At 40.1% G+C, this 24,947-nt stretch overlaps 1 protein-coding gene across 2 annotated transcripts; it reads right to left on the reverse strand.

Annotated features, from left to right (window-relative positions):
* Positions 1-9,963: 9,963 nt before the first annotated feature.
* LOC132765178 (E3 ubiquitin-protein ligase TRIM39-like) lies at positions 9,964-24,412 on the reverse strand. 2 transcript variants are annotated; one of them, XR_010909127.1, is made up of 5 exons: positions 24,333-24,412; positions 23,955-24,078; positions 18,556-18,654; positions 17,055-17,174; positions 9,964-13,449 (listed from the first exon to the last, which is right to left on the reverse strand). XR_010909127.1 is itself a non-coding variant. In XM_060759391.2 (4 exons), exons 1-4 carry the CDS (start codon positions 24,034-24,036, stop codon positions 12,929-12,931), a joined length of 822 nt encoding a protein of 273 aa, XP_060615374.1. In that variant the 5' UTR covers positions 24,037-24,393; the 3' UTR covers positions 9,964-12,928. The 2 variants fall into 2 exon arrangements, 1 of the variants encoding a protein (XP_060615374.1); XM_060759391.2 differs by having other exon boundaries at positions 23,955-24,393.
* Between the last annotated feature and the right edge of the window lie 535 nt (positions 24,413-24,947).

Below are 24,947 nucleotides of genomic sequence, written 5' to 3' on the forward strand. Positions count from 1 at the left end.
TCATGGTCTCCTCCTTTCTGTTGAAATTGTCCACATGCTTGTGGACTTCAATGGCTTCTCTGTGTAGTCTGACATAGAGGTTGTTGGAGTGGTCCAGCATTTCGGTGTTCTCAAATAATATGCTGTGTCCAGGCTGGTTCATCAGGTGCTCTGCTATGGCTGACTTCTATGGTTGAGTTAGTTTGCAGTGCCTTTCATGTTCCTTGATTTGTGTTTGGGTAATGCTGCTGCGTTTGGTGGTCCCTATGTAGACTTGTCCACAGCTGCATGGTATACGGTAGACTCCTGCAGAGGTGAGAGGATCCCTCTTGTCCTTTGCTTGTCCTTTGGTGGGTCTGTAGATTGTTTGTTTCCTCATCAGCTTCCCTATGCGGTCAGTGGTTCCCTTGATGTTTGGCAAGAACACTTTTCCTCTTCGACAATACAATAATACTGTGTTTTCTGATAGTCTTTGGTGACCCCTCTGATACCACCTTGTGACCCCCCTCCCCGACCCCCAGATTGAGAAACACTGTTCTGTGAAGAGGAGAAAGTGCCGGTGCTGCCTCAGGGACCCAGCCACCTGTCCAATTTCCTGCCTAGGCATTCAAAAAGCCAGAAGTGGCACTGCAGCACTGAGAGTAGAGGGGTCAGTACTTTTTTTAGGGTCTCCTGAGATGGGCTAAGCCAGGGGTCCACAAACGTTTTAAACAGAAGGCCAGGCCACAGTCCCTCAAACTGTTGGAGGGCCGGATTATAATTTGAAAAAAACCATAAATGAATTCCTATGCGCACTGGGCATGACTTATTTGTAGTGCAAAAAAAATGCTTAAAACAATACAATAATTAAAATGAAGAAACTTTTAGTAATGCATTCTGCGTATCAGCAAATGCCAGGGTTTAGCAGAATAAAACCACAGTAATTTGAAGAGCACTAAAGTGCTGCAATTGTGTAGGATAGACACAGTCATAGATCAAGTTCTTTGCTTTTCTTTTCAGAATGAAGGATCAGACAGAAGTCCTTATGAACTGGAGATATTGGAACCCGGAATTAGTTGATGGGTCAGGTCACAAATTCACTGAAGCGTGGGAGTATTCTGAAAACTGATGTGCAAAATATTATGGTATGCGACAGTCAAAGCCAAAGAAGCAAAACAAGAAGACTTACCTAGAACACCGACAACAATCAAGATCACAATTAGAATGATGATTATTGTCAGTGAAATACTGAAACTAATTTTCCACCAGAAAAGTTTGGATGAAGTATCTGTGGGATAGAAAGTTATAGTGAAGATCAGCAGTTACTCTATTTCCACAGAATGTGTGCCATAACCGTAAGAGGCCTTTGCAGAGTGACAGGGAGGTTCAGTGGGCCCTGGGTGTCTGCTGAGGTTGGTTCTGGAACCACATGTGGTGAACAAAATCCATGGGTGCACAAGTCCCATTAAGGACAATGGTGTAGTTAAATCGTGTTCCTTGTACAACATGGTAAAACCTAAGTTTGCTTTTTTTGGATTTTAAAAAAGTAATTTCAAGTTATGAGTAGTTGAATTCATTGAAGCAGAATCTGTGGATATGGAAGACTAGCTGTATTTCAGTGCTTTGTGAAATACATGCTATCATGTTGTTGTTGTTAATTTATACTCACACTTTTGCAAAATACCTGGTGAGTACTTGCATGAGAGATCCATAACAAACACTGAGAAAACCATTTACGGTTCCTGGCCTAAGACAATCTTATGAAATTCAGTAGATAGGAAACTTGAAGGGGCACAAACACTAAATTTCATTAAATGACTATATACAAACTATCAGACGAAAGTCATTTTCAGACCATTTGTGAATGGCTGATGTCCTAAAAATATTTTATCTTGCCTACAGAAGGGAGCCCCCGGTGGCGCAGTGGGTTAAAGCACTGAGCTCCTGAGCTTGTTGATCGAAAGGTCGCAGGTTCAATTCCAGGGAGCGGCGTGAGCTTCCGCTGTCAGCCCTAGCTTCTGCCAACCTAGCAGTTCGAAAACATGCAAATGTGAGTAGATCAATAGGTAACAGCGCTCCATGCAGTCATGCCAGCCACATGACCTTGGAGGTGTCTACGGACAACACTGGCTCTTCGGCTTAGAAATGGAGATGAGCACCACATCCCAGAGTCAGACATGACTGGACTTAATGTCAGGGGACTACCTTTACCTTTTTACAGAAGGAGAGCAAGGATGGAATCATGCTGTTCTCCTTAGAGAGCAAGTACCTGCCAAATAACCCTAAGAAAATGGCAGGACAGAGTGAAGAGCCTTTCCAAAAGATCTGGACATTCCTTCAAGTCATCTTACTGCTGGCAAAAGTGTGACTGTACATATTAAACAATAAGACAAACATGTTTTGATGTTGGACCCTTAGAGTTCCTAAGGAAACTACCCTGCCACACACAATTACAAGTTTTTTTCTTTGAGGAGTGCTGTTCTATTATCTGGGCGGCCACAGTGGGGTGCTACAAAGAGAATGATAGTCCATTTTACAGAGGGTGGGGTGAGGGAGGGGTTTGAAGGAGTTAAACCATTTCCCTCTATTTTCCTTTTCATTTATGATATGGGAAGGGGGGTGGGTGGAATAATGGTTCAGGCCCCACCTATCTCCGCGATCTCATTTCCTTCTATGAACCGACGTGAACTCTAAGATCTTCCGGGGAGGCCCTCCTTTTGCTCCCACCACCGTCACAAGGACAGTTGGTGGGGATGAGAGAGTGAGTCTTCTTGGTGGTGGCCCCCCGCCTCTGGAATGCCCTTCCAAGGAAATAATACAGGCCCCATCCCTCCTCTCCTTTCGTAAGAGCTTGAAGACGTGGTGGTTTCAACAAGCCCTTGAGAATGACCAGTTCTAGCTCAGCCCTAAACATTGTTGAATATGGCCTTATACCCTACCTATTACCCTGGTCATCCTTCTAATAGGCCCTGGAAACGAGCAGCCACAGCTATTGTTGTTAGCTTATTATAGCACTGTACTTAATTCCCGCCCCCCTCATGTTTTGAGTTTGCACTGGCCTTTCAATTGCCCTAAACAGGCAGGATTATTTTTTATATATGTGTGTTATTGTGATGATTTTATACTTATGTTGTTTTGTTAATTTTATTGCTGTTTACTCTGTATGTTTTGGTGATGTTACTTGGAAATCGCTCTTAGTCCCCCTTGGGGAGATAGAGCGGTATATAAATATATTATTATTATTATTATTATTATTATTATTATTATTATTATATAACCAGTGAAAATGGTGGAAATGGTTTTTTTTTCCTCCTTCAAACCGACCCCTCCATAAAATGGACTATTGTTTTTTGTCAAGGCCTCCTTTTGGAGTCCATCCAGATAACATAACAGTACCCTTTAAGGCAGTGGTTCCCAACCTTTTTTTTTTTTTTAACCAGGGACCACTTGACCAGGGTCCACGCTCCAACATTAGTACCAAAAGGGATACAAATCAATTTTTGGTCAACCTTAGATTCAGTTTGGTAATTTGGGGTGCTGATTCAGAAAATTGCATTGGATAGACAACATCAGCCCAAGTTTCTGATACAGAACATATGCCATCCAGTAGTCACCATCTTGCCCACAGAAAACCATATTTAATAAGCCTCGGCACTATAAGAGGATTTCTCCAGACCAGTCACTCTTATTGCAACGGTGCAGAAATGGTGAGGCCGCAGACCATATTTTAGTTCTTGCAGATCACGGGGTCCATAGACCACAGGTTGGGAACCACTGCTTTAAGGATATAAATAAAAAAAGTCAAGGACTTCACTATCTTGTCTTTCTGCTGTGTTGCCTGTGTGGTGTAGTATTTTGTGTGGGGGGCTTCAACTCTGGAGACTAGGGCTGTCCAACCACGGAAAAAATTGTTTCTAAACTCGATTCGTTTTTAGGGGGCTTTTGCGTTTCGTTATTTAAAAGAATTCCGAAATTTTTCTTTTAAAAAGTTCGATATTTATGAAATTTCGGAAATTACGAAACAATTTCGAAACAATAACGAATCGATTTGTTAATGGCAGACGCGATTGCGCAATACGCTAAAAAACCCTCCAAATGGGACAGGGGGAACTTCTGAAGCTTCCCTCTCCCTCTGTTGTTGACTGTTGGTGTGATAATTCTTTTTTATCACTGATAAAACAAACAACGACTATAAAACTTGCACCAGACATACGGAAATAACGAAATAATAACGAAACAATTTCGAAACAATTACGAAAGAATTTCGAAACAATTACGAAATGAATTGGAAAAATTCGTTTTGTTTTTTAGTTGCACCTGAATGGTTCAATATTGCTTCGTTATCAAAAAATAACGAATTAATAACGAATTACGAAATTAACGAACGAAACCGCCCAGCCCTACTGGAGACCATGCTTTCGATTCCTGTTCATATATGAAAAACCATTGGGAGACCTTTGTCTGCTGTTGCAAAAATGGAGGAAAACTGAGAGAGAGGGAAAAAAACAAATACAGTCCCTGAGTTGCGAACATCCAACTTGCATATGACTCCTTGTAACAAATGGGGGTGAAACAACAGGAAGTCAGAGGAAATCTACCTCTAGGAAGGGAAATTTACTCCTGAAAGAGTTATCAGGGAGAGAAGGTGTCTCAACTGAAGCTTTATTATTACCAATCCTTGTTTACATAACAATTCAAAATTTTCAAAATCCAGTTGTCACATCTTTTAAACATAGGTATAGAGAGAAAAACAATGCTAATACATGCTTTATATCTGAGCAATTATTATCACCATCATTGCACCTGAACAACAGATTTACATCCACAAAAGCTCACATAATAAGAAAATCCCATAAATTTCTTTCTCTTCCCCTTTCCCTCCTCCTTTTTATGCAGAAAGAGATGAACACTGCTACTTCTCTAAAAATAATGTAAGTTGTTGCAACTGTATAAATAAATAAAAACAGCAAGAAGACTAAATTGAACAAAGACTAAAACAATACCTTTTTGCTCAATGTCTGGATGGGGTTTTGTGTATGTTTCCCGTCTTCTTGGGTCTATGTTTGTATAACCATCTTCATCTTCCATTTTTCCAGAGCAACTCTTCAGCCCTTATAGCAAATGGTAAGTATCTGAAGTTCCTTGAAGTAGTTCCTTAAACGTGCAAGCCGAATGCAATTATAGGAATCGGTTTACCACTTGGTGAAGTCAGAATTCATTCAGCTGGTTAAAACTAGAACAGAAGGTCAGATTTGGTCTGCAGATAGTCACTAGTTCATTACTAGGTAAAACATTTTTGTCTACTTTTTGTACCTAAGATATTGCACCTCTGAGCAATGGAATTTATTTTATCTTGTCTCTTTCACCTATCTATTTTTCCTGTCCAACCTGCTGTAGTAAACAGGACGACGCAATGACTAACAGAGATGAGATCAGATTACTGGATTGGGAAACAAAAGAGAAACTCTACCTTATGATCTTTGCTTAAGCAATTGTTTGAGAGGCATGGAACCATACACTCCCGCTGTCTCAGTTTGGCAAGGATACTTCCAGTGGGTCCTCTATCACACTATTTTTAGCTGCATTAAATGCTGTTCCTGCTGTTAGCCCCAGCATCTGCCAACCTAGCAGTTTGAAAACACACAAATGTGAGTAAATTAATAGGTACTGCTCCATCGGAAAGGTAACAGCGCTCCATGCAGTCATGCTGACCTTGGAGGTGTCTACGGACAATGCTGGCTCTTTGGCTTAGAAATGGAGAAGAGCACCACCCCCCAGAGCTGGATGCAACTAGACTTAATGCCAAGGGCCATTACCTTGTCCCATTCCCCTCTTCCCCCTTTTGTCCCAGTTAACTACTCATAGTTTGGGTAATCTCCATTAATAACATTTGCCATTTTCTCCATTCTCTTGTCCAAATTCAAGTGCAAATTCAAGTTCAAGTTCACGCTCATGTACAAGTTCAAGTTTATGTTCATGCTCTTAAATTTGGTTGGCAGATCACACAGAGACTGATTGTTAACATGTAATAAAAGTTGCTAATAGTTAATCCACAATATTGCATTGTCTCGTGATTTCATTTGTGGGAGAACAATTCCTTTCCTGCAGTCAGCATGAGGTCGGGGAAGCGCTTTGTTCCCTTCCAGTGAGGGAACGCTTTGCTCCCCACACAGGTAATTCCTTCAATGACGCTGACCCGCCCACCTACTCACCTACCTACCCACCTCCCTCCCTCCCTCTTCAACAGTGTACTTTACAAAAGTCGCCGATGGGGCTTGGTAGGAATTTCCCCCTCCCCTTCGTCCTGGGGGGAGGGGAGGTGGGTTTCGCCTAACCTACACTGTTTAATCCATGGCAAATTGGGTAAAGGAGTCCTAAATAGGCTTCACATGTGCAAAGGATATTAGGTACACATCGGTGCACACCACAGGATGGGGAAGATTGTTTCTGATGTGTTCACCCATTTACCTGATGGGTCCTCTTGCATAGTGTCTCATCCATTGTTTGAGGAGGAGTTGGTCTCTGATGGCCATTGCTTCATTTCACAAACAAAGTGTAAGTTCAAATTCAAGTTCAAGTTCATGTACAAGTTCAAGTTTATGTTCATGCCCATAAATTTGGTTGGCTGATCACACGGAGATTGATTGGTAACATATAATAAAAGTGTTGTCTTGTGATTTCACTGGTAGGAGAACAACTGTCCCATTCCTGTCTTCCCCAGTCTGTCCGAGCTAACTACTCATAGTTTTGGTGATCTTCTCCATTAACAACATTTGCTGTTTTCTCCATACTGTGGTGTTGCTTGGCCACACTTGTCCTTGTTTTCAACTGTGAAAAGTTGAAGGCTCTGTGGGGCAGATTCTTGGTAGCACTGAAATTACACAGCACCACAGCTCTCCTTATTTTTGTGTATACTTTACTTTTGTGCTGTATTTTGAATGCTACAATGAGGTCATGACTTGTATAAAACTGGAAGAGCAATGGATGAAGAGGACTTGCAAATTTAATTAAGAGCTCTGGATTGTGACTGGGCTACCTACTCCACAGATAGTGATCGCTAAGCAGCCCCAACATGTGTACTGAATTATACAAGACTTCATATTGCTTGGATACTTCAAATCTTTGACCCATTACCCATACAGACATCATCGTGTCTATCCACTAGGGTCTTAAGAATATAACATGAACATTGCTGGATCAGGCCTCGAGATTAATGTTCTTTATCCATTACTCTGGGAAGTTCTCAACAAGGGATAATAAGCACACTCATCCAGGGATGGGTAATGTTTCTGGCCTGTAGAGTGAAGTATATTAGGGCTATGACTTGAACGCACACAACAATAGCAATAATGTTAGCTTATTGATAGGTTAAATGATCTAGTTTTTCCGTTCTGAAAATGAGACTTTTAGCAACACAATTTTGCACATCAGTAAGTTCTTTGTCTCTAAAAGGCACTACATGCTGTACAGCTCTGATGGCAATGGAGAAAAACACAATTCATCATGCCAATAACATCAAGGCTCAAAAATATTCTTTATATCTCTGATATGATCGCAGTAAAAAGACAACATTAAAAAGTAAGCTGGGGGAGAAAGTGGAAAGCAGGATGATGAAACTCAGGCATTTAAAAAACTACTGAAAAAGTGGGAACAGAGATTATTTCAGCCAGAATTGTGAAACTGCAAACTGTTCAGCTCTGTTGCTCTCACAGATGCAAGGTCTTTAGCCTTCCCTGTCAAAGAATGTTGGTGCTTTGTCAAACTGCAAATTCCAGTATTTCATAGCATTGAACTATGCAAATTAAAGTGTGTGTGTGTGGAGTGTGTGTGTCAAATTGCATTAATTCCACACTGGTAGATACACCCTTAGGGGCTGCGGTGGTGCAGCAGGTTAAACTGCTGAGTTGTAGAACTTGCTGACAAGAAGGAAAGTGGTTCGAATCAGCAGATGTGGTGAGCTCCCACAGTTCACCCCAGCTTCTGCCAACCTAGCAGTTCGAAAACATGTGAGTAGATCAATAGGTACTGCTTCGGCGGAAAGGTTACAGCACTCGGTGCAGTCATGCTGGCCACATGACCTTGGAGGTGTCTACGGACAACGCTGGCTGTTTGGCTTAGAAATGGAGTTGAGCGCCACCCAGAGTTAGACTTGACTAGATTTAATATCAAGGGGAAACTTTGTTTTCTTGTTTGCTTGCAGCTTGTATTTGCTTGAACCGTAACTACTTAGTATACATATTTATGTGATATAATTATGACTGCAGTCTAGGTAATGAGTATAATTAATTTAAAGCCCTGATCTGGGAATTCTACTTGTAGCAATCACTAACACTCATGATAATTAACAGTGGTATGAAGAGCAAAGGAAAATCCCTTATCTATGCAAATCCACATGTTAATGTCCTGAATTACTGGCACTTGGATTCCCCACTGAGTAAGGTGTGGAGTGTAGACAGGAAAATGCTTTGGTTTATTCAAAACACCACATTACAGCATAGTACCCGTGTTATAATATCTGCAGGACTGATTTAATCTGCTCACGTCTGATAAAATATATGCTCTAGGACTTTCCTAGGTCCTCCAGGTATGTCCTCCTATGTATGTTTCTGCAGGAACGTACCATGGAATCATTTTTCAAGACCTAGAAAATTCCTAAAGGATATCTTTCTATGAATTTTCTAGGTCCTTCAGAGGCCTTTTATGATACCTAAAGGCAGAAGTAAAACATTTCAATAGGGTTCACTGTTACCCATTATTTCCTATTTCCATACACAATCTGTATTTTATTAGTAGATTTTATCTTGTATTTTAACTCCGTGTATCCTGTTGTATGTCTTTTAATAGTGTTTTATCTCTTGTTTTAATGATGTAGTATCCCTTCTTGGTCTGTAGGGAAAGGCAGGTATTATTATTATTATTATTATTAGTAGTAGTAGTAGTAGTAGTAGTTCAGGGATGCATCTCCTGTAAACGTGGGAGTTATACTGCTCAAAACACATCTATGCTCTTTAGCTTATAGAGAGGAGGAGGATTGTAATATTATGCATTATAACCTTGACTGAAAAAAAACAGTGCCTCACCCTGGATTGCCGGTGGTGGAAAAATCATCTAATAATTTTAAATGTATTTTATATTGATTAGTTTTTGTTTATACTGTAGATCTGATTGATATGGGGATTGAGTGTGTTTTATTTATTTATTTATTTATTTATTTACATTATTTATATCCCGCCCATATCAGCCCGCAGGCGACTCAGGGCAGTTATTTACTATGTATGTTTTGATTAGTTTATTATATTTTGTTATGGATGCATCTTCATATTTTGGATTTGTTTTTGTGTTTGTTTATTGTTTATTGCGTATTATGGCATTGAATGTCTGCTATTTTTGCGGGAAATCGTCCAGAGTCCCTTTGGGGAGATAGAATGGGTTATAAATTATTATTATTATTGATAATAATAATAATAATAATAATAATAATAATAATACTGTATAGGAAGGATACAAATGTGTGTGAGAGAGCTTTGCTGACTGCCTGCAAGCAACTTTTGCATTCTGAACCCAGTATGCTGCATTTTCCAGTAAGATAAAGGTGAAGGTGGAAAGGACAAAAGAGAGAAATTGAGACACTTTAAATGTGGGGTTGTTGTATCTCTGTGCCTTCAAGTCATTTTTCAGTTATGCTGATATCATGGGTTTTTTTCCCCTGGGGGGTGGTTTTTCCTTGCTTTTCCTTGCTTTTCTCTAGCCTCAGCGAGTGTGATTTGCCCAAGATCACCCAGTGGGTTTCTGTAGCTGAGTGGGGGTTCAAACTCTGGTCTCCAGAGTATCCATGTTCACTAAGTACCTCATCCTATGAGTGGGGGAAACCATCATATTACCATGGCATTATATCATGTTGCATTATAAAGCAAATCACATTGTTTATTTATTTATTTGCCATATTTTTTTAATATAATATTTTATTGAGTTTATCATATAAAAAGAGGTGTGACATATAATACATTTATTTGCCATATTTATATACCACCTCTCTCAGCCTGAAGGTGACTTGAGGCGATTTACAGTGGACAGTCAATGCTCCCAACAACATGAAATACAGTTAAAACATTACATATAATATAAAACATATAAAAGCAATGAAAAATAAAAACCATTCAACACAAGTCCTCAGCGTCTCATCACTAAATCATTTTTTCCATTGCATCGTCCAATCGTTCTGTGGATCTCAATTTGCGTCTGCAAATGCCTGCTCAAACAGCCAGGTTTTAACTCTCTTTTATAATGTTAGGAGGGAATGGGCCAATCTAATATCCCTAGGGATAGCTGAGGGGCCACTGCTGAGAAAGCCCTGTCTCTCGTTCCCGCCTACGATCACACCTACGAAGGTGGCAGGACCGAGAGCAGGGCCTCCCCAAACTATTTTAAGCACATAGGGAGAGATGCGTTCGGACAGGTAAACTGGGCCGGAACCGTTTAGGACTTTAAAGGCTAAAGCCAGCACTTTTAATTGTGCCCAGATCCCATCACATGCTATTCTTTCTTGCCTTTCCTTCTGAAATCATCCATTTTCAGATTTATCACACGAGTTAGTGCATCTTTGAGTGCCCACTCCATCTTTTAAAAAAAGCTTGGGGAAAAAAGTTTTGAGAGACTTGACTTTCCCCTCCAGTCTCACTACTCTTAAGGAGACACAAGGAATTGTTCTTAAGGCAAACCCAATCTCATTATTCTCAATTGTGGAAATCTGAAACAAAGTTAGAAAGAGAGCAAGAGTGCAATTTCAAAAACCAAGATTACTATGAAGGACAGAAAAAATAAAGTAGTGATATCTTGAGATTTTAGTACCTCTAATGATTAACTTAATTTTTAAAAATTACCATGCCAGACTCATGAGGCAGGATTTTGGGAGATAAGAGAGTCCCCATAGGAACACCCATTATTCAACACAGGAAAATTAACCAATCCCATCCTACATGTTTTTCCTTGCTTTCTCCCATTTACACTTGAATCATGAGCTTAGAAGACTATTTTGCTTGCTCCAGAGTGACAATGTCCAAGAGATCCACATTCACCACTTTATAAGAAATGCATCTCTTTTATGTCAATTAAAAACTGCTATTTTATGCCAATGTTATATTTGTTGAAACACTGCTTATATCATTTTACAATTGTACATCAAATATAAATTACAAAAAGGGAAAAAGAAAAAACAAAAGACTACTAATTTGTACAGAGCAACAAAGATAACACAAGGGCCTTAGGAAACCTATGCATTATGAAAGGACACAAATGGTTTGTGATTCCTATTGTATTTGGGTACAGAATGCCATGAACCTTTCCCTAAACCATTATTGAGATATCTGAGTATGAATCTAATGAGACAGAGATAATATTCAACATCTTGGATAGCCTCTGAATTTCAGATTAAAACCCACCATGGATTCCTCGAGTATTGAAGGCACCCGCCCACATGGGAAATAAGTCTGTGGCTCACACTGTCATTATGCAAGAAGACCCTTATATAGGTAATTCATATGTAACATTAGCAATGGTTATTATAAGAACTGAATGGGAAATAGTATCAGAATTCCCCCTTGATGGATTGTCACCTTGTTGTGGAGAGGGCGCTTGTGTGTTCCCATGAACCTACAGGTGTAACCACCGGAGTCATGCACTCCCAGGAGGTGCTGTAGGGAAGGTTCCAGACCAAGCACAATCTGAAGACCTCATCATGTCCATTGGACTGGCCATGTTATCCGAGTCCCTGATCACTGTCTCCCAAAGCAGTTACTATACTCCCAACTCAAGAACAGGAAACGTAATGTTGGTGGACAGGAAAAGAGATTTAAAAATGGGCCTAAAGCCAACCTTAAAAACTGTGGCATAGACACCGAGAATTGGAAGGCCTGGCACTCGAGTGCTCTAACTGGAGGTCAGCTGTGACCAGCAGTGCTGCAGAATTCAAAGAGGCATGAATGGAGGGTGAAAGTGAGAAACGTGCGAAGAGGAAGGCATGTCATGCCAACCCTGACTGGGATCACCTTTGACCTGGAAACTGATGTTCTCATTGCAGGAGAACATGCGGATCAAGAATAGGGCTCCACAGCCACACACTGCCAAGATGTAAGACTTGGAGGACCATCACCCTTGAGCTGCGAGGGATTGCCAAATTAAGTAAATAACTAAGTAAGTATCAGAATTTATCTCATCCTTAGATCGACAGTGAGCCTTTCGGAAGACCAAACATGCATTTTTGCAGTTAAGTGGATTAGAACTCCAGGTTAGGAGGAACATGTCCATTGAGGAACATATCTCCCTTAGAGCATCTTTCAGAATAGCAAGAATCACTCCTGTGGAGTTTAATATTATCAAAAAGTGGGTGAGTTCTCCAAAGTCTGGGTATTGGTTAACTGTCTTTTAAAGTAAAACGCAAATAAGAAATCAATTTATGTATAATTTTCTCAATAATCCAACCTGAAATACATATCTTGCAAATTTTGAAGGAAGGGAACTAGGATAACTGTTGGTCCTTGATAGACTTATTGGAAGAAACATCTGGAGGGAATGAGTGGGGAGAATTTATGGGGAGATTTAGGAGAGAGATGGGACATTGTTAAGGAATACTAGGTAATATAGGCTATATTAATAGGAAGGAGCTGGCACAACCACCTCAGAGTCTTCCTTGCCTAAGATAACCCAATGATCTATAGGGTTGTCCTAAGATAGGTGATTTGAAAGCACATATATACAAATATTGGGTTTTTTAAAGCCACATTAAACTTCTGACATTTCCTGCATGTCCTTGCTCCATAAAGTCCTCCTCTGACATAAACCAGTTGAAGCTGGGACTTGAAGGATGTTCATACCAAAATGTTAAACCTAGGTCTAGAACTCACCAAGGGTAGAGAACTAGATTTGGCTGCCTAGATAAACAGGTTGCTGAAAATAGTGGCATGTATGTTTACTTTCATGGATGGATCATGAGCTCCCCATTCCATCCATGGATCAAGAACCAAGGAAAAATCTTTTCTCCAGAGAATTTTTCTTTTGGGAAAGTGAAGATCTCAGCATGTGTATCCCCATCAAAAAATGCTACCTGTCCTATTGAATAGTCCAGAGAAACTCTGATCCTCTTTGGTGGATGACATAGAGTCAAATTCGTCCTTGGGTGCGTGATTGCTTCGTACTTCCCATACCAAAGTTGTACTGCCCAATACCCTCCTCTAGGATCAAAGAAAATTTTATCATTTCTGTTTGCGGACTCCCTAACCACTCCCACCCCCCACCATTCCCCTGCTTGCACAATCTCAACTTCCCAGCAAATTTTTCCTGAGTTAAAGCCCTCCTGGGTTAATACACTGGCCATGAGGTCGTATCTCTGAGGACCAGGAGCAACACTTTGCTTCATTCCTTTCCATTTCACACTTTTTTTGTCTTCAGATATGTAGAGCTGGGGGAAATTTGTGCTGGGATCCAGAGTCAGGTTTGCTGCACAGAGGAGAGAAAGAAAGAAATCGTTGTGCTGTCAGGAGTCATTAGGCTCTTAAGACAAATGCAAGAAATCATTTTTGTTGTTGAAATTGTTGTTGTTGCCAGCCTGCAACTCTCAGACCTCAGAAAAAAAAGAGATGGCAGAAAGTTGTGGCCCTTCACTTTTTGATGGAGTGCAATCCCTAGCATTTCTTACCATTGGCTTTTTCCAGCTGAGGGTAAGGGAACATGCAGTTCTTCAACATCTAGAGCAGAACTTTCCAAACTTTTCATGTTGGTGACACACTTCTCAGACCCGCATCATTTTGGGACAAGGCATCTTAAACTTTTGCACTCACAATCCCTTTCAGCCCGAGAATTTTTATGTGACTATAGGTATATAATAGGTATATAAAAGAGAAAAACCCCGAACATTTACTGATAAAAAAATAGCATTTGCAAAACTTGCTGAACAGATTGATTTCCCTTTTTTATAAATGTTGTTTTTATGTTGTTTTCATATTTTATATGCTATGTTTTTAACTGTATATGATTGGGCTTGGTCCTGTGTAAGCTGCCCCAAGACCTTTCGGGAAGATGGAGGCAGGATATAAAAATTAAGTTGTTGTTGTTGTTGTTGTTGTTGTTATTATTATTATTATTATTATTATTATTATTAGAAACACAACAAGATTAGTCCACAGCATTCACTCTGCTGGTTGTTATATTGGATCACACGTCGGACACTTCCCAAGCGTCTAGGACTGTGTGATGTATCGGCGAATAATGAGTGCAGATCCCAGTAAGGTGGCCTTCTGCAGCTGGCAGGTGGTAATCTTGTCAGTGCCGATTGTGTTTAAGTGTAGGCCAAGGTCTTTAGGCACTGCACCCAGTGTGCCGATCACAACTGGGACCACCTATACTGGTTTGTGTCAGAGTCTTTGCAGTTCGATCTTTAAATCCTCATATCGTGTCTGCTTTTCCAGTTGGTTCTCTTCAATCTTGCTGTCACCTGCATATCCAAACTTTGTTTTTTTAATCGACAGGAGACCATCATGCTCCACAGAGTGCAGTCCATGAGATTCATGCAACCTCCCCCCCCCCAAACAAAAAAGATTCCACAAAAACCAAGAATTCATTTTTTAATTTAAAATGAGGCAGATTCTAATAGAATTTTTAAAAACTCCATGTCCACACAAAAATCATTCAAACCCAGCAGTGTGCTTTCCTTCCAAAGCACCCACCTCACTAAAATATAAAACAAATCTAAAATATCAATGCATTGAAATATTCTGGTGTAGTCTGTCATATGTGTTCAGGGTGGAAAAATAGTCCATGCCCCCCTGCACATTCCCACCATTGCATGTGGCATACAAATGACTTTTGAGGCACCATTTCTAGAATCTTCCAGACACCATGATCTGTGTTCTGGGTGTTGTGGTTTCGAAAAAAGGTTCCACTTAAACATCAGCAAGAACTGCTTGACGCCAGAATACACATCTTTGGAGTGTGGTGGAGTCTTCTTTTTGGAGGTTTTGAAATGGCAACTGTTGGGAGTGTTTTGATTGTGTGTTCCTGCTTTGCAGAATGAGGTTGGACTGGATGGCCTTTGTGGTTTCTTCTAATTTTATGATTCTATGAAAAAATAACTTTTCCAGCTCTGATAACTGACATGCAAATTTTGAATACCTGGCAGTGTTGTTGGTGGTAAGTAATTAATTGTTTTTGTTGATGCTGAAAAATACTTTTTTTCTAACACATGACAGAAGCAGAACTAAAGTTAAACTAGAGTTTGAAAAACAGGAAGGCAGACACTTTAATGGAGATGTGGGAAAAGAGCAGTATATGGGATGCAAGCAGTCCACCAACTTGCCCAGTTCTTGGTCCCAAGCCTTGCTCAACAGCCTCTTTACATATGCCTGTTTATCTATAGATTCTCTCTCTCTCTCTGTGTGTGTGTGTGTGTGTGTATGTATGTGTATGTGTGTGTATATATATACACACATACACATACACATGTCCCTTTTTACAATGTGTAAATCGGTTACCAAGGGACACTCCCTTCATATGAGCCATTCATGTAGGTTTGCTTCCCATGGGGCCTAAAAGTTCAACAGTTTGGATTTTCCAGAGGTCGCGTGGAGTCTGGAAAGTTTCTTCTTAATGTTTATTATGTAACTGCTGTATTTCCAAAGTGGCCTGTTACCATTCTTTGTGGGAAGACTGAAAACCAATGACTCCTTACTTTCCCTGTTTGCCTAGCTCACCACCTTCCTATTACTTCCTATTACTCTTTGAGAGAGAAAAACCACAGGACTGATAGGAGTATGCCCTCTGAAAATGTAGTACTTTAAGTCATTTTGAGAGGGGGGGGGGGTCACAAACAGTACAACAAGCCTTCCACTTTCACAGAAGGTTAAGGGTGCAGGACTCCCATGCAAGCCGAAAAAACACAAATAAAAAAGTTGCTATTTTGTTTTCCAGCAAGAACACCTATGTATCACTAGTCTTCCTGTGTGTCAAAATGGCCAATCTCTGCTGGAAGGCCTGCAAATGCATAAATAAATGTTCCCTCAATGAGTCTTTGGGTCCTACAGCATGACTGGAAGTTGACCATAGATTCTTAAAGAGAACACAATAATACAATTTGGATATAACAAAATCCATAAAAGTTAAATCCACAGATGTGGATGTCCAACTGTAATATTTCAATATCCTTCTTGTCACAAAACCAAATAGTTGCAAGTAACCTCCAAGGTCTAGCTAGGGAAGCCACCCTCCCCAACCCAATCTTCAAAATCAAAATCAGAAGTAGATATCAATTTACTTCAGGTTTTAATTCTCTCCATATTTTCTTTGTTCCTCATTGCTAGGGATGAAAATATGCTTTCCCAACCTGCCCCCCTCCCACCCCTACAAGGGTTGCCAGGTCAAAGGTCTGAAGTCTCAGGGCCAAAACCTGAGATCTTAGGGCAAGTTCTCATGTTATTATGTGGCTGACACTGATGATGCCATTCGTCATTATATTTCGAGCGTTGGCTATATTTGGAAGAGAAAAACATGCACATACACACACTTTCTAGGATAGCACTCTTGCCCCGAGATTCTTCTGTTAATGTAAGATTAATTTAATGTGAATGTTTAAATGTAATTTTTGTTTGATGCCTGTGAATGTAACCTGATTGCTTTAGCAAAGAGTGTATTGACACTGAAAAGGTTAAACAGTCAAGCCTCTAATGAACTGTGAAGATGTGACCCTGGGTTTGCCTGGAACACGTAGGGAGGATCCAGAGATAAAGTTTCGTTCGTCCTTCTTACTTCGGTGTGTTTTTTGTCTTGTTCCTGTCTGGTTTGATGAATGCGTGCTGTATATTTGCTCTACTCAGTAAAGCTAAATGTCTGCTTTTACTGAAGTCTCAAAGTGTCCATTCTTCTAAGCTCCAAAGCTTCTGTCGCACTCTGACATCTCCTTTGCCCTGAGGACTGATGAAGAAGCCCCAGACAGAGAGATCTGGCCACCTGGAGATCTGGCATCCAAACTATTGCTTTGTTAGTTCAAAATCTGATATCATAACCATAGAGGAACAAATATCTTGTTTAGAAGCAAAAGAAGATGACCATACCTATTATGCTGTCCTTAGCAGATCTGCAAGGGATGCAGTTTTGTACACAACTCCGGATCTGGTTGTGAGGAAGCTTGGTGTAAGAAGTAGCATGATTTCCATAAGAATAATCCTGCAAAGCTTAGAACATAGTTGGATTTCACAATGGGATCACAATCTATTCAACAATATTATTTACGGAGAAATTTGATTCTATTTAGACTAGCCATGGGATGTTTCCTGCTTACTCATACTGACCTATATATGGTACATAAATGTACTGGAAGAAATGAGGGATGCTGTGAGAGTTTCCACATTGTTTCACAGGAGCCTTGAAAGCCTGGGAAACATGATTGTATAGCAAAATAAGAACTAGCAAAACAAAAATAATATCTATTGTATCAAAATACATGTTGCTTTAATATTTGGATGAATCCCATTTTTGCTTGAAACAAAACAAGATCCAGTATAAGTATTCTGCTGATTCCTACTGGAGTGCACTGTTATTTGCTTTGCTTGTGGCCCTTTTTCTTTCACATACTGTGGCAATTTGGTTGGCTTTGGGAGCTTCTATCTCTTGACATGCCCTGCTTTTGTATTCAACAACTTAATTGCATCCATGTCTGATTTTGGACATTAAGCAAGATGGGCACTGGTTAGAATTTGGATAGGAGACCACCTACAAATTTAATCATAGAATAATAAAGTTGGAAGAGACCACATGGGCCATCTAGTCCAACCCCTTGCCTTGCAGTAAAAGCACAAAGTACCCCTGACAGATGGCCATCCACGCTCTGTTTAAAAGCTTCCAAGGAAGGAACATCCACCAATAGTCAATGCTGAAGGCTATATTTGGTAGAAAGAAACTGGGAAAACCACTTTTGAATAATCCTTGTCTAAGAAAACTTAAGAATTTCATAGGGTCACCATACCAGGATACTTTAAGTCATATACAAGTCCATATATTATATAATGCGAAAATTATTATTAGAGTTGGCCTTCATATCTATGGATTCTTCAGCCATGAATTCAACCAACCACAGCTTGAAAATATTCTTCTCACCTAAAAAAAAAATTCCAAAAAATAAATGTTGATTTTGCCATTATATATAAGGGCCACAATTTTACTTGATCGGTTTATATAATAGGACTTGAACACCTATTGATGTGGTACCCATGGAGGGTTCTGGAACCATATTCTAGGCAATGCCAATGCCCAACTGTATATGGAGGGAAGACCTTAATTAGAAAGTGAAGAAGAGAAAACACTACCAGTTTGGAGTAGCAATTTGAGTTTAGGCAAGTACTTGAGAGAATGAGGGTTCAGATACTCAGTCAGACACCTCACTGGATGTCCTTGGTTCAGTCACACTCTCTTAGTTGAAGAGGAAGGCAGTGACTTCCCCTATGAATTGAGTTTCCAAGAAAATCTCTGTGACAGATTTGGCTGAGGGTGACTGAAAATTAGTAACAACTTGGAATGCACACACACACACACACAAACACAGCAGATATCTCTTACCTGGGATATTGAGAAGGATAAAAACCAAGATCATAGCAACATTTCCTGCCACTGAGATGCCAAGACCAATTTTCCACCAGAGAAGATTGGAGGAACAGCCTGTGGAATTGGAAGTCAATTGGTGAAGTTGAGCACTAGTTCCATGCTTTGCTTTCCCACACTTACTAAATGAATATGCGTCTCTGTAATGCCTGCTTTTTTTAGCGCTATGATGAAAAATCATCTGACAATACCTCCTTTAAAATATGGCTTTTCTAGGCTATATTCTACAATAGAGTTACGAGGGTTGAATGAAAAGTAATGCCTCCACCTTTGTTACTTGGGTTTGGATGGGAATATTTTAATAAATCCAACCCAGAAATAATCCTTAAAATGTGCTCTTTAACTACCACTATTCACTTTTCCACATAATCACCAGGCAATTGGATACATTTCTGCCAAAGATGAACAAAGATGAAGAAGTCGACACTCTATTTCTGCAACCAGCATCTCACAGTTTTCTCAACGTCTTCATCAGAAGCATAATGATGTCCCCACAGATCTTCTTTCATTATTGGGAACAGATGGAAGTCAGACAGTGCTAAATCTGGACTGTATGGAGGATGCTGTACAGTGGTGAGATCCAGTCTCTGAAGTTCTGCTGTCAACCTTTTGCTTGTGAAACTCGATGGTTGCTGTCACAGGATGTCCAACTCTCTGTTTGTCATGTAAGTCAGATGTTCCCACCTCAATGTCTTTAAATTTACTCGCCCAGTGACACACAGTACTCACATCAACACAATCACCATAAAGAGCTTGCATTCTCTGATGAATCTCCTTTGGGGTGACAACTTCTGCTGTCAAGAATTAAATAACTGCACATTGCTTAAGTCGCATTGACCAACTGTCTGCGCAGGGTTCCATATTTTGCACTTTGACAACACAACTATTCAATGCTGAGGCTTCCTGCCAAAATGGAACTGTAGAGGAGAGTCTACTGAACAAGCCAGTACCTTCCGCATACCAGTACTACCATCTGTTGATGAGTTATGAAGGTGGAGGCATTACTTTTCATTCAACCCTCATAATATCAAAGCAACCTTGAATTACTTTGCTGATATTGGCATTCAGATCATCCAGACATGAACAAGCAAAACATATCTGACCTTGTACTGAGAAGAGTAAACCACACATGTACGTGGTATGTAATTGTTTGTTAAGGTTGTTCTTGAAGGAAGAAACAAAAAAAGTTACCAGTTTACTTTCTGCTGTGAGAAAGTATTCAAAACAGCGCAGTTTTCAAGAAGTAATCATACTTTGAGACTTATTCTATTCAAAAATAGCAAATGTTTTTTCAATACAAAGAAACAAACAAACAAGCATTTTCTGCACTGTAAATGTTTCAGCTTCCTCCACATAAAGTGTCCATTTTCTGTGCAAAAAAGTGAAACTTTTGCACAGAACAAGTCCTCAGTTGCAAAGACCAACCCAGAACATTTCCACATCAACCTTTCCTAACACTTGACAAATATGTTCTTCTATGATTTTATGGATGTTTTTAATATTCTTTCCAACCCTGAGGTGTTTAGAGCTAGAGAGCACTGGTACTTTTTCACAAAGAAGTCATCAGCTGCGGAAACTTATTTTGGTGATTTTCTGCAATTGGATATTTTTCTCAGTATTTTATCAGGAAAAATGTATTTCTCAATTCACTCTAACAGCTAAAGAAGGATTTTTGTTGTCTATATGGTTTCAAATCATCTGGAGTTATTTCCACCAATGACTAAAGTTGAAGAAGCCCTGATATGAGAGCCATCAGTGCTATTAAATTTGTGCAGTAAATAGAATCATAGAATCATAGAGTTGGAGGAGACCTCGCGGGCCATCCAGTCCATCCCCCTGTCAAGAAGCAGGAAAATCACATTCAAAGCACCCCCGAGAGATGGCCATCCCGCCTCTGTTTAAAAGCCTCCAAAGAAGGAGCCCCCCCACACTCCAGGGCAGAGAGTTCCACTGTGGGAACAAGAGGGAAAGAGGGAGAGAACAGCAAGAAGTTACAAGAGAGTCATTTCTCCCTGACCGTTGCAAAATATACATTTATTTATTTATTTACAATATTTCTATTCCAGCTTTCTCAAGCCCGAAGGCAACTCAAGGTGGTTTTACAACATAGGCAGCTATTTGATGCCATAACCATATACAGTATAAGTATAAAACATTTAAACCATTAATAACATAATACAATAAAAACCATTAAAACATATAAAACCAATGCCTTCGGGCTTGAGAAAGGTGGAATAGAAAGATTCTAAATAAATTCACTGTTCATCTAGTTGTCCAAAAATATAGTCTGAGCCCTTCCAATTCAGTTCCATATAAATCTGTGATTGTCTATAGCACTTCGTTCCCAAAGGCTTATTCAAAAAGCCAGGTTTTTACTTGCTTCCTGAAGGTTGGGAGGGAAGGAGTTGACCTGATCTGATATCCCTGGGGAGGGAGTTTCACAGCTGAGGGGCCATCACTAAGAAGGCCCTGTTCCTCGTCCCTGCCAAGCGAGCTTTCAAAGAAGGCAGGATAGAGAGCAGGGCCTCCCCAGCCAATCTTAAGCTCCTAGAAGGTTCATAAAGAGAGATACGTTCGGACTGGTAAGCCGGGCCGGAACCATTTAGAGCTTTATAGGCTAGCGCCAGCACTTTAAATTATGCCTGGAAACAAACTGGCAACTAGTGGAGCTGACGTAACAGGGGAGTTGTATTCTTCCTGAGTGCCTCTCCAGTGAGCAACCTGGCTGTCGCTTGCTGGACCATTTGAAGTTTCCAAACAGTCTATATTTATTTATAATGCAAAATAAAATAAAATAAATGACTGCATGTTAATATCTATCTAATGCAACACTATTTTCTATACACCTCTATAAAACCTCCAAGTAATTTGTTGTCAAACCAACACTAACTTGTGGTGCCCCTATGAATGAGAAACTTGTTTATTAACAGCCCTCTTAGAAGCTTGCTAATTCAGTGCCCTGGCTACCTTGAAGAAATTTAACTATCCTATAGACTCATCTTTAAATCTAGAAATTTCAGTAAAAAAAAAATCAACCAAAAGTTGGTTGACTTGTCCACAGGTCAGTGTAAATACCATAACTTAACTCCTATTTAAAAATGAACCATACTTTTTCTGAGTGGAGTGATAAAAGGCAAGAACTTGTCCATCCTGGGAGAACTTAAAAGGAACAATAAATACGTCTATTCTCTCCACCATAGTGTTGCTTCTCCTTTTTTGAATGTCAGGATATGAGCAGCAAAGGACATTTCCCTTTCCATTGAGTGACCTTTATCCATGGGTCATTTCAAAATCCACCCGTTTGCCCCCCCCAACCTGTCTTCAATGTAAACATGAGGTCGACTTATATATACAACAATACATCTAATGTGATCTTCCTCTTTTCTTGCTGCCTTCCTTTTTACTGAGAACTCACATCATTTCTATTTTGATTTTTTTATTTATTTACAACATTTATATTCCGCCCTTCTCACCCCGCAGGGGAGTCAGGGCGGATTACAGTGTACACATATATGGCAAACATTCAATGCCAATTTTGACATACAACATACACAGACATAGATCTAATAAATCATGTTGTTTGATGAAACATCATATTGTGTTTTACATGTAGAGTAAGTTTAACAAATGTGGTATTTGAAATGAAGGTCAAAGTCCTGTACTGAGGTAGGCACTGTTGGATTCCATTTCCTGGAAAAGCATTAATGCTTTCCTGGGGAACGGAATTCATTAGTGCCTAAATCAAGACTCGGAAATCTGAAATCAAGAATTAAAAGTGCTTTACTTTGCTCGATTGTGCCATGTTTAAATTATTTCTAAATAAGAACTAATGACTTACTTAGTGGGAGATTTACGTTTATACTGTGTGGTTATACACACACACACACATGTATTCTATTTTTGCTCAGGTCAGAAAAAATGTGAAAAGTTTACTTCATTATCATGTCCGGAGCGACTCGAGAAACTGCAAGTCACTTCTGGTGTGAGAGAATTGGCCGTCTGCAGAGAAGTTGCCCAGGGTGTGTTACCATTCTGTGGAAGGCTTCTCTCATGTCCCCGCATGGGAAGCTGGAGTTGACAGACAGGAGCTCACCCCATCTTGCAGATTCAAACCACTGACCTTTAGGTCAGCAGTTCTGCCGGCACAATGGTTTAACCCATTTTGCCACAGCAGCTCCTTTAGCATGTTAACTGAGATAGTTAACATGCTATGAGTACTCTTGTGTTGAAAATGTTGAGATTTTGAGTTTTTAAATATATTTAAAATGTTCAATATCTAAAAATAAAATAAAAGTTACATGAAATCACTAAAAAAAGTGCAACTGCCTTGGTTTAGTCATTTTGGATTCTTTAGGGGAAGTGTAGAATTAATTTGCTCTATGAACCTTTTATTTGTATTGTTGACAGTCCACTTTTTCCAACCCCATATATCATTTTTTTTCCAGGAGCACATTTCAAATGAGTTGAATCTCTAAATTATTCTGAAGCCACCTATCTCCTCAGCTTTCTCCTCTGGAACAGGGCAATGTTCTTAGCAGAGAAAGGGGTGAATGCAAAAGAAGATGAGAAAACACAGCAGGACTTGGAAAAGTTCCTTGAGGAGGAGGAGCTCCCAGTCTCCTGGCTATGGGATTCTGAGAGCTATATTGTAAACAAGGAACTTACCCAAGCTTTGAAATTAATTCCTGAGGACATAAAGGCTACATTTAATATGAGGAGGGTACTTTTGAGCTTGTGTCCTGCTGGTGGGCATCATATGAGTCACTGAGCATATAGAACAGCTAGGAAAGAATAAGCCATTGATGGGACCCAGCACATCTTTCCATCCATTTAAAAATATGATATATATCCTGTTGGAGCAATGTTGCTTACAACTTGTTTAAGTCTCACTACATCCAATTGGCAAGACTGTCATGGTGCTGGTCTTGGTGCTGGAATACAGAAACAAGCCCTAGTTACAAAGTTTCCATTCTGACTTCAAAGATCTTGCTTTCTCTTTTTCTCACCTGCTTTCTCTCACTCACACAATTTCCCTTTCACACACAGACACCTGCAATGCAAAGCACTTTCTGCTTTCCATATTGTTATTAAGGAGGGGAAAAATATCAAGGTTTATTACAAGCCCAGCTCTTATTAGATCAGGAGTGGGAACTGTGTAGCTTTCCAGATGTTGGCCAGAAACCTCCAGCTTTCCTCATTGGCAGGGGCTGCTGCTAATTAGTTTAAAACATCTGGAAAGATCAGCATTCTCACCCATGTTACAAATCATGACTATGATACATTTTAAAATCTTCCCTTCATGTTACTTCAGTTCCCAAACTTGTGGGGCAGGAAGAGAGAAAGATTCAAATCAATACCTTTGCCTCCAGTAGAAGGTGTTGTTGCACAGAAGTTCCTTACTTTTGGGTCTATACTCATATATCCGTCTTCATCCTCCATCCTCGTGAGTTCCCTTGAAGTCTTGGTTGCAAGTAAGAGAGTCTTTGGAAGACGAAGCGGCAGATCCTTGAAATTCTTAAAATGGGAAGCCTGTTGCAATTATGTAAGCGGACTTGGAAAACCGGCTTGCTGACTTTCATTCAGTTGGAATCTATGAGTAGATTATCCCACACATAATATTTGTAACAGGCAACTGGTGGCTTGCTTCTAAGCCAAACCTTGAAGAAGATGATTACTTGTTAATTGATGAAGGAAGTTTTGGGGGCTCATTTTGGTTCATATCCTCTCCCACTAACCCACAAGCAATGGAATGAATGCCACATTCACTTCACTTCCCCTTCCCAATCTGCTGAAGTAAGCAAGACTCCTGTTCTCCGTGCCACAACTGTTGCAGGAGAAATCACATGACTAGATTGCAAAAGAAAAGGGAGGTAACTCACTTAGCTATTTTATTAAATGAACAGAGCTAAGGCCATGCACAACACTATTTTTTTATCCTCTCATTAGCTACTGTGCATGTCTCAGCTTGGAACAATTACTGTGATGGATAATTCTCAGAATCCTCAGCCTGCATGATCACTGGCCACCCTGAGTGAGAGTACTAAGAGAGTTGTCCCAAAAGTAATATTTCCAAGGTTGGATCTTGTCATATTCTCCTTTGCCCCACTTCATCCTTGCCATAACTAGTTTTCAGATCCTTCCCAGAGTTACTGAGAATATTAGTCAGAGTATTGGAAGATTGTATTACCATATATACTTCTATATCACTGGAGGACAGGTTTGTAGACCAAAATTGGACTCTGATACAGGCATGTAGCCGGAGGGGGGGGGGGGGGGGCTCGGGGGGCTTCAGCCCCCCCCCCCCCCCGAAATTCTCATGGTGGTTCGTGAAAAGGCCTTACTGGTGCATT

This window comes from Anolis sagrei, chromosome 2, assembly GCF_037176765.1.
Source record: "Anolis sagrei isolate rAnoSag1 chromosome 2, rAnoSag1.mat, whole genome shotgun sequence".
Taxonomy (NCBI): Eukaryota; Metazoa; Chordata; class Lepidosauria; order Squamata; family Dactyloidae; genus Anolis; species Anolis sagrei.

Excerpts from the sequence above, each read along its gene's own strand:
- LOC132765178 (XM_060759391.2), bottom strand. The coding sequence starts at position 24,036 with ATGGAGGATGAAGACGGATATATGAGTATAGACCCAAAAGTAAGGAAC. Across the intron at positions 17,175-18,555 it reads TATCCTTCTCAATATCCCAG|CTTTGCAGGATTATTCTTAT; the intron begins GTAAGAGATATC and ends CTATGTTCTAAG. Across the intron at positions 13,450-17,054 it reads TGCTAAGGACAGCATAATAG|CAAACCTGACTCTGGATCCC; the intron begins GTATGGTCATCT and ends TCCTCTGTGCAG.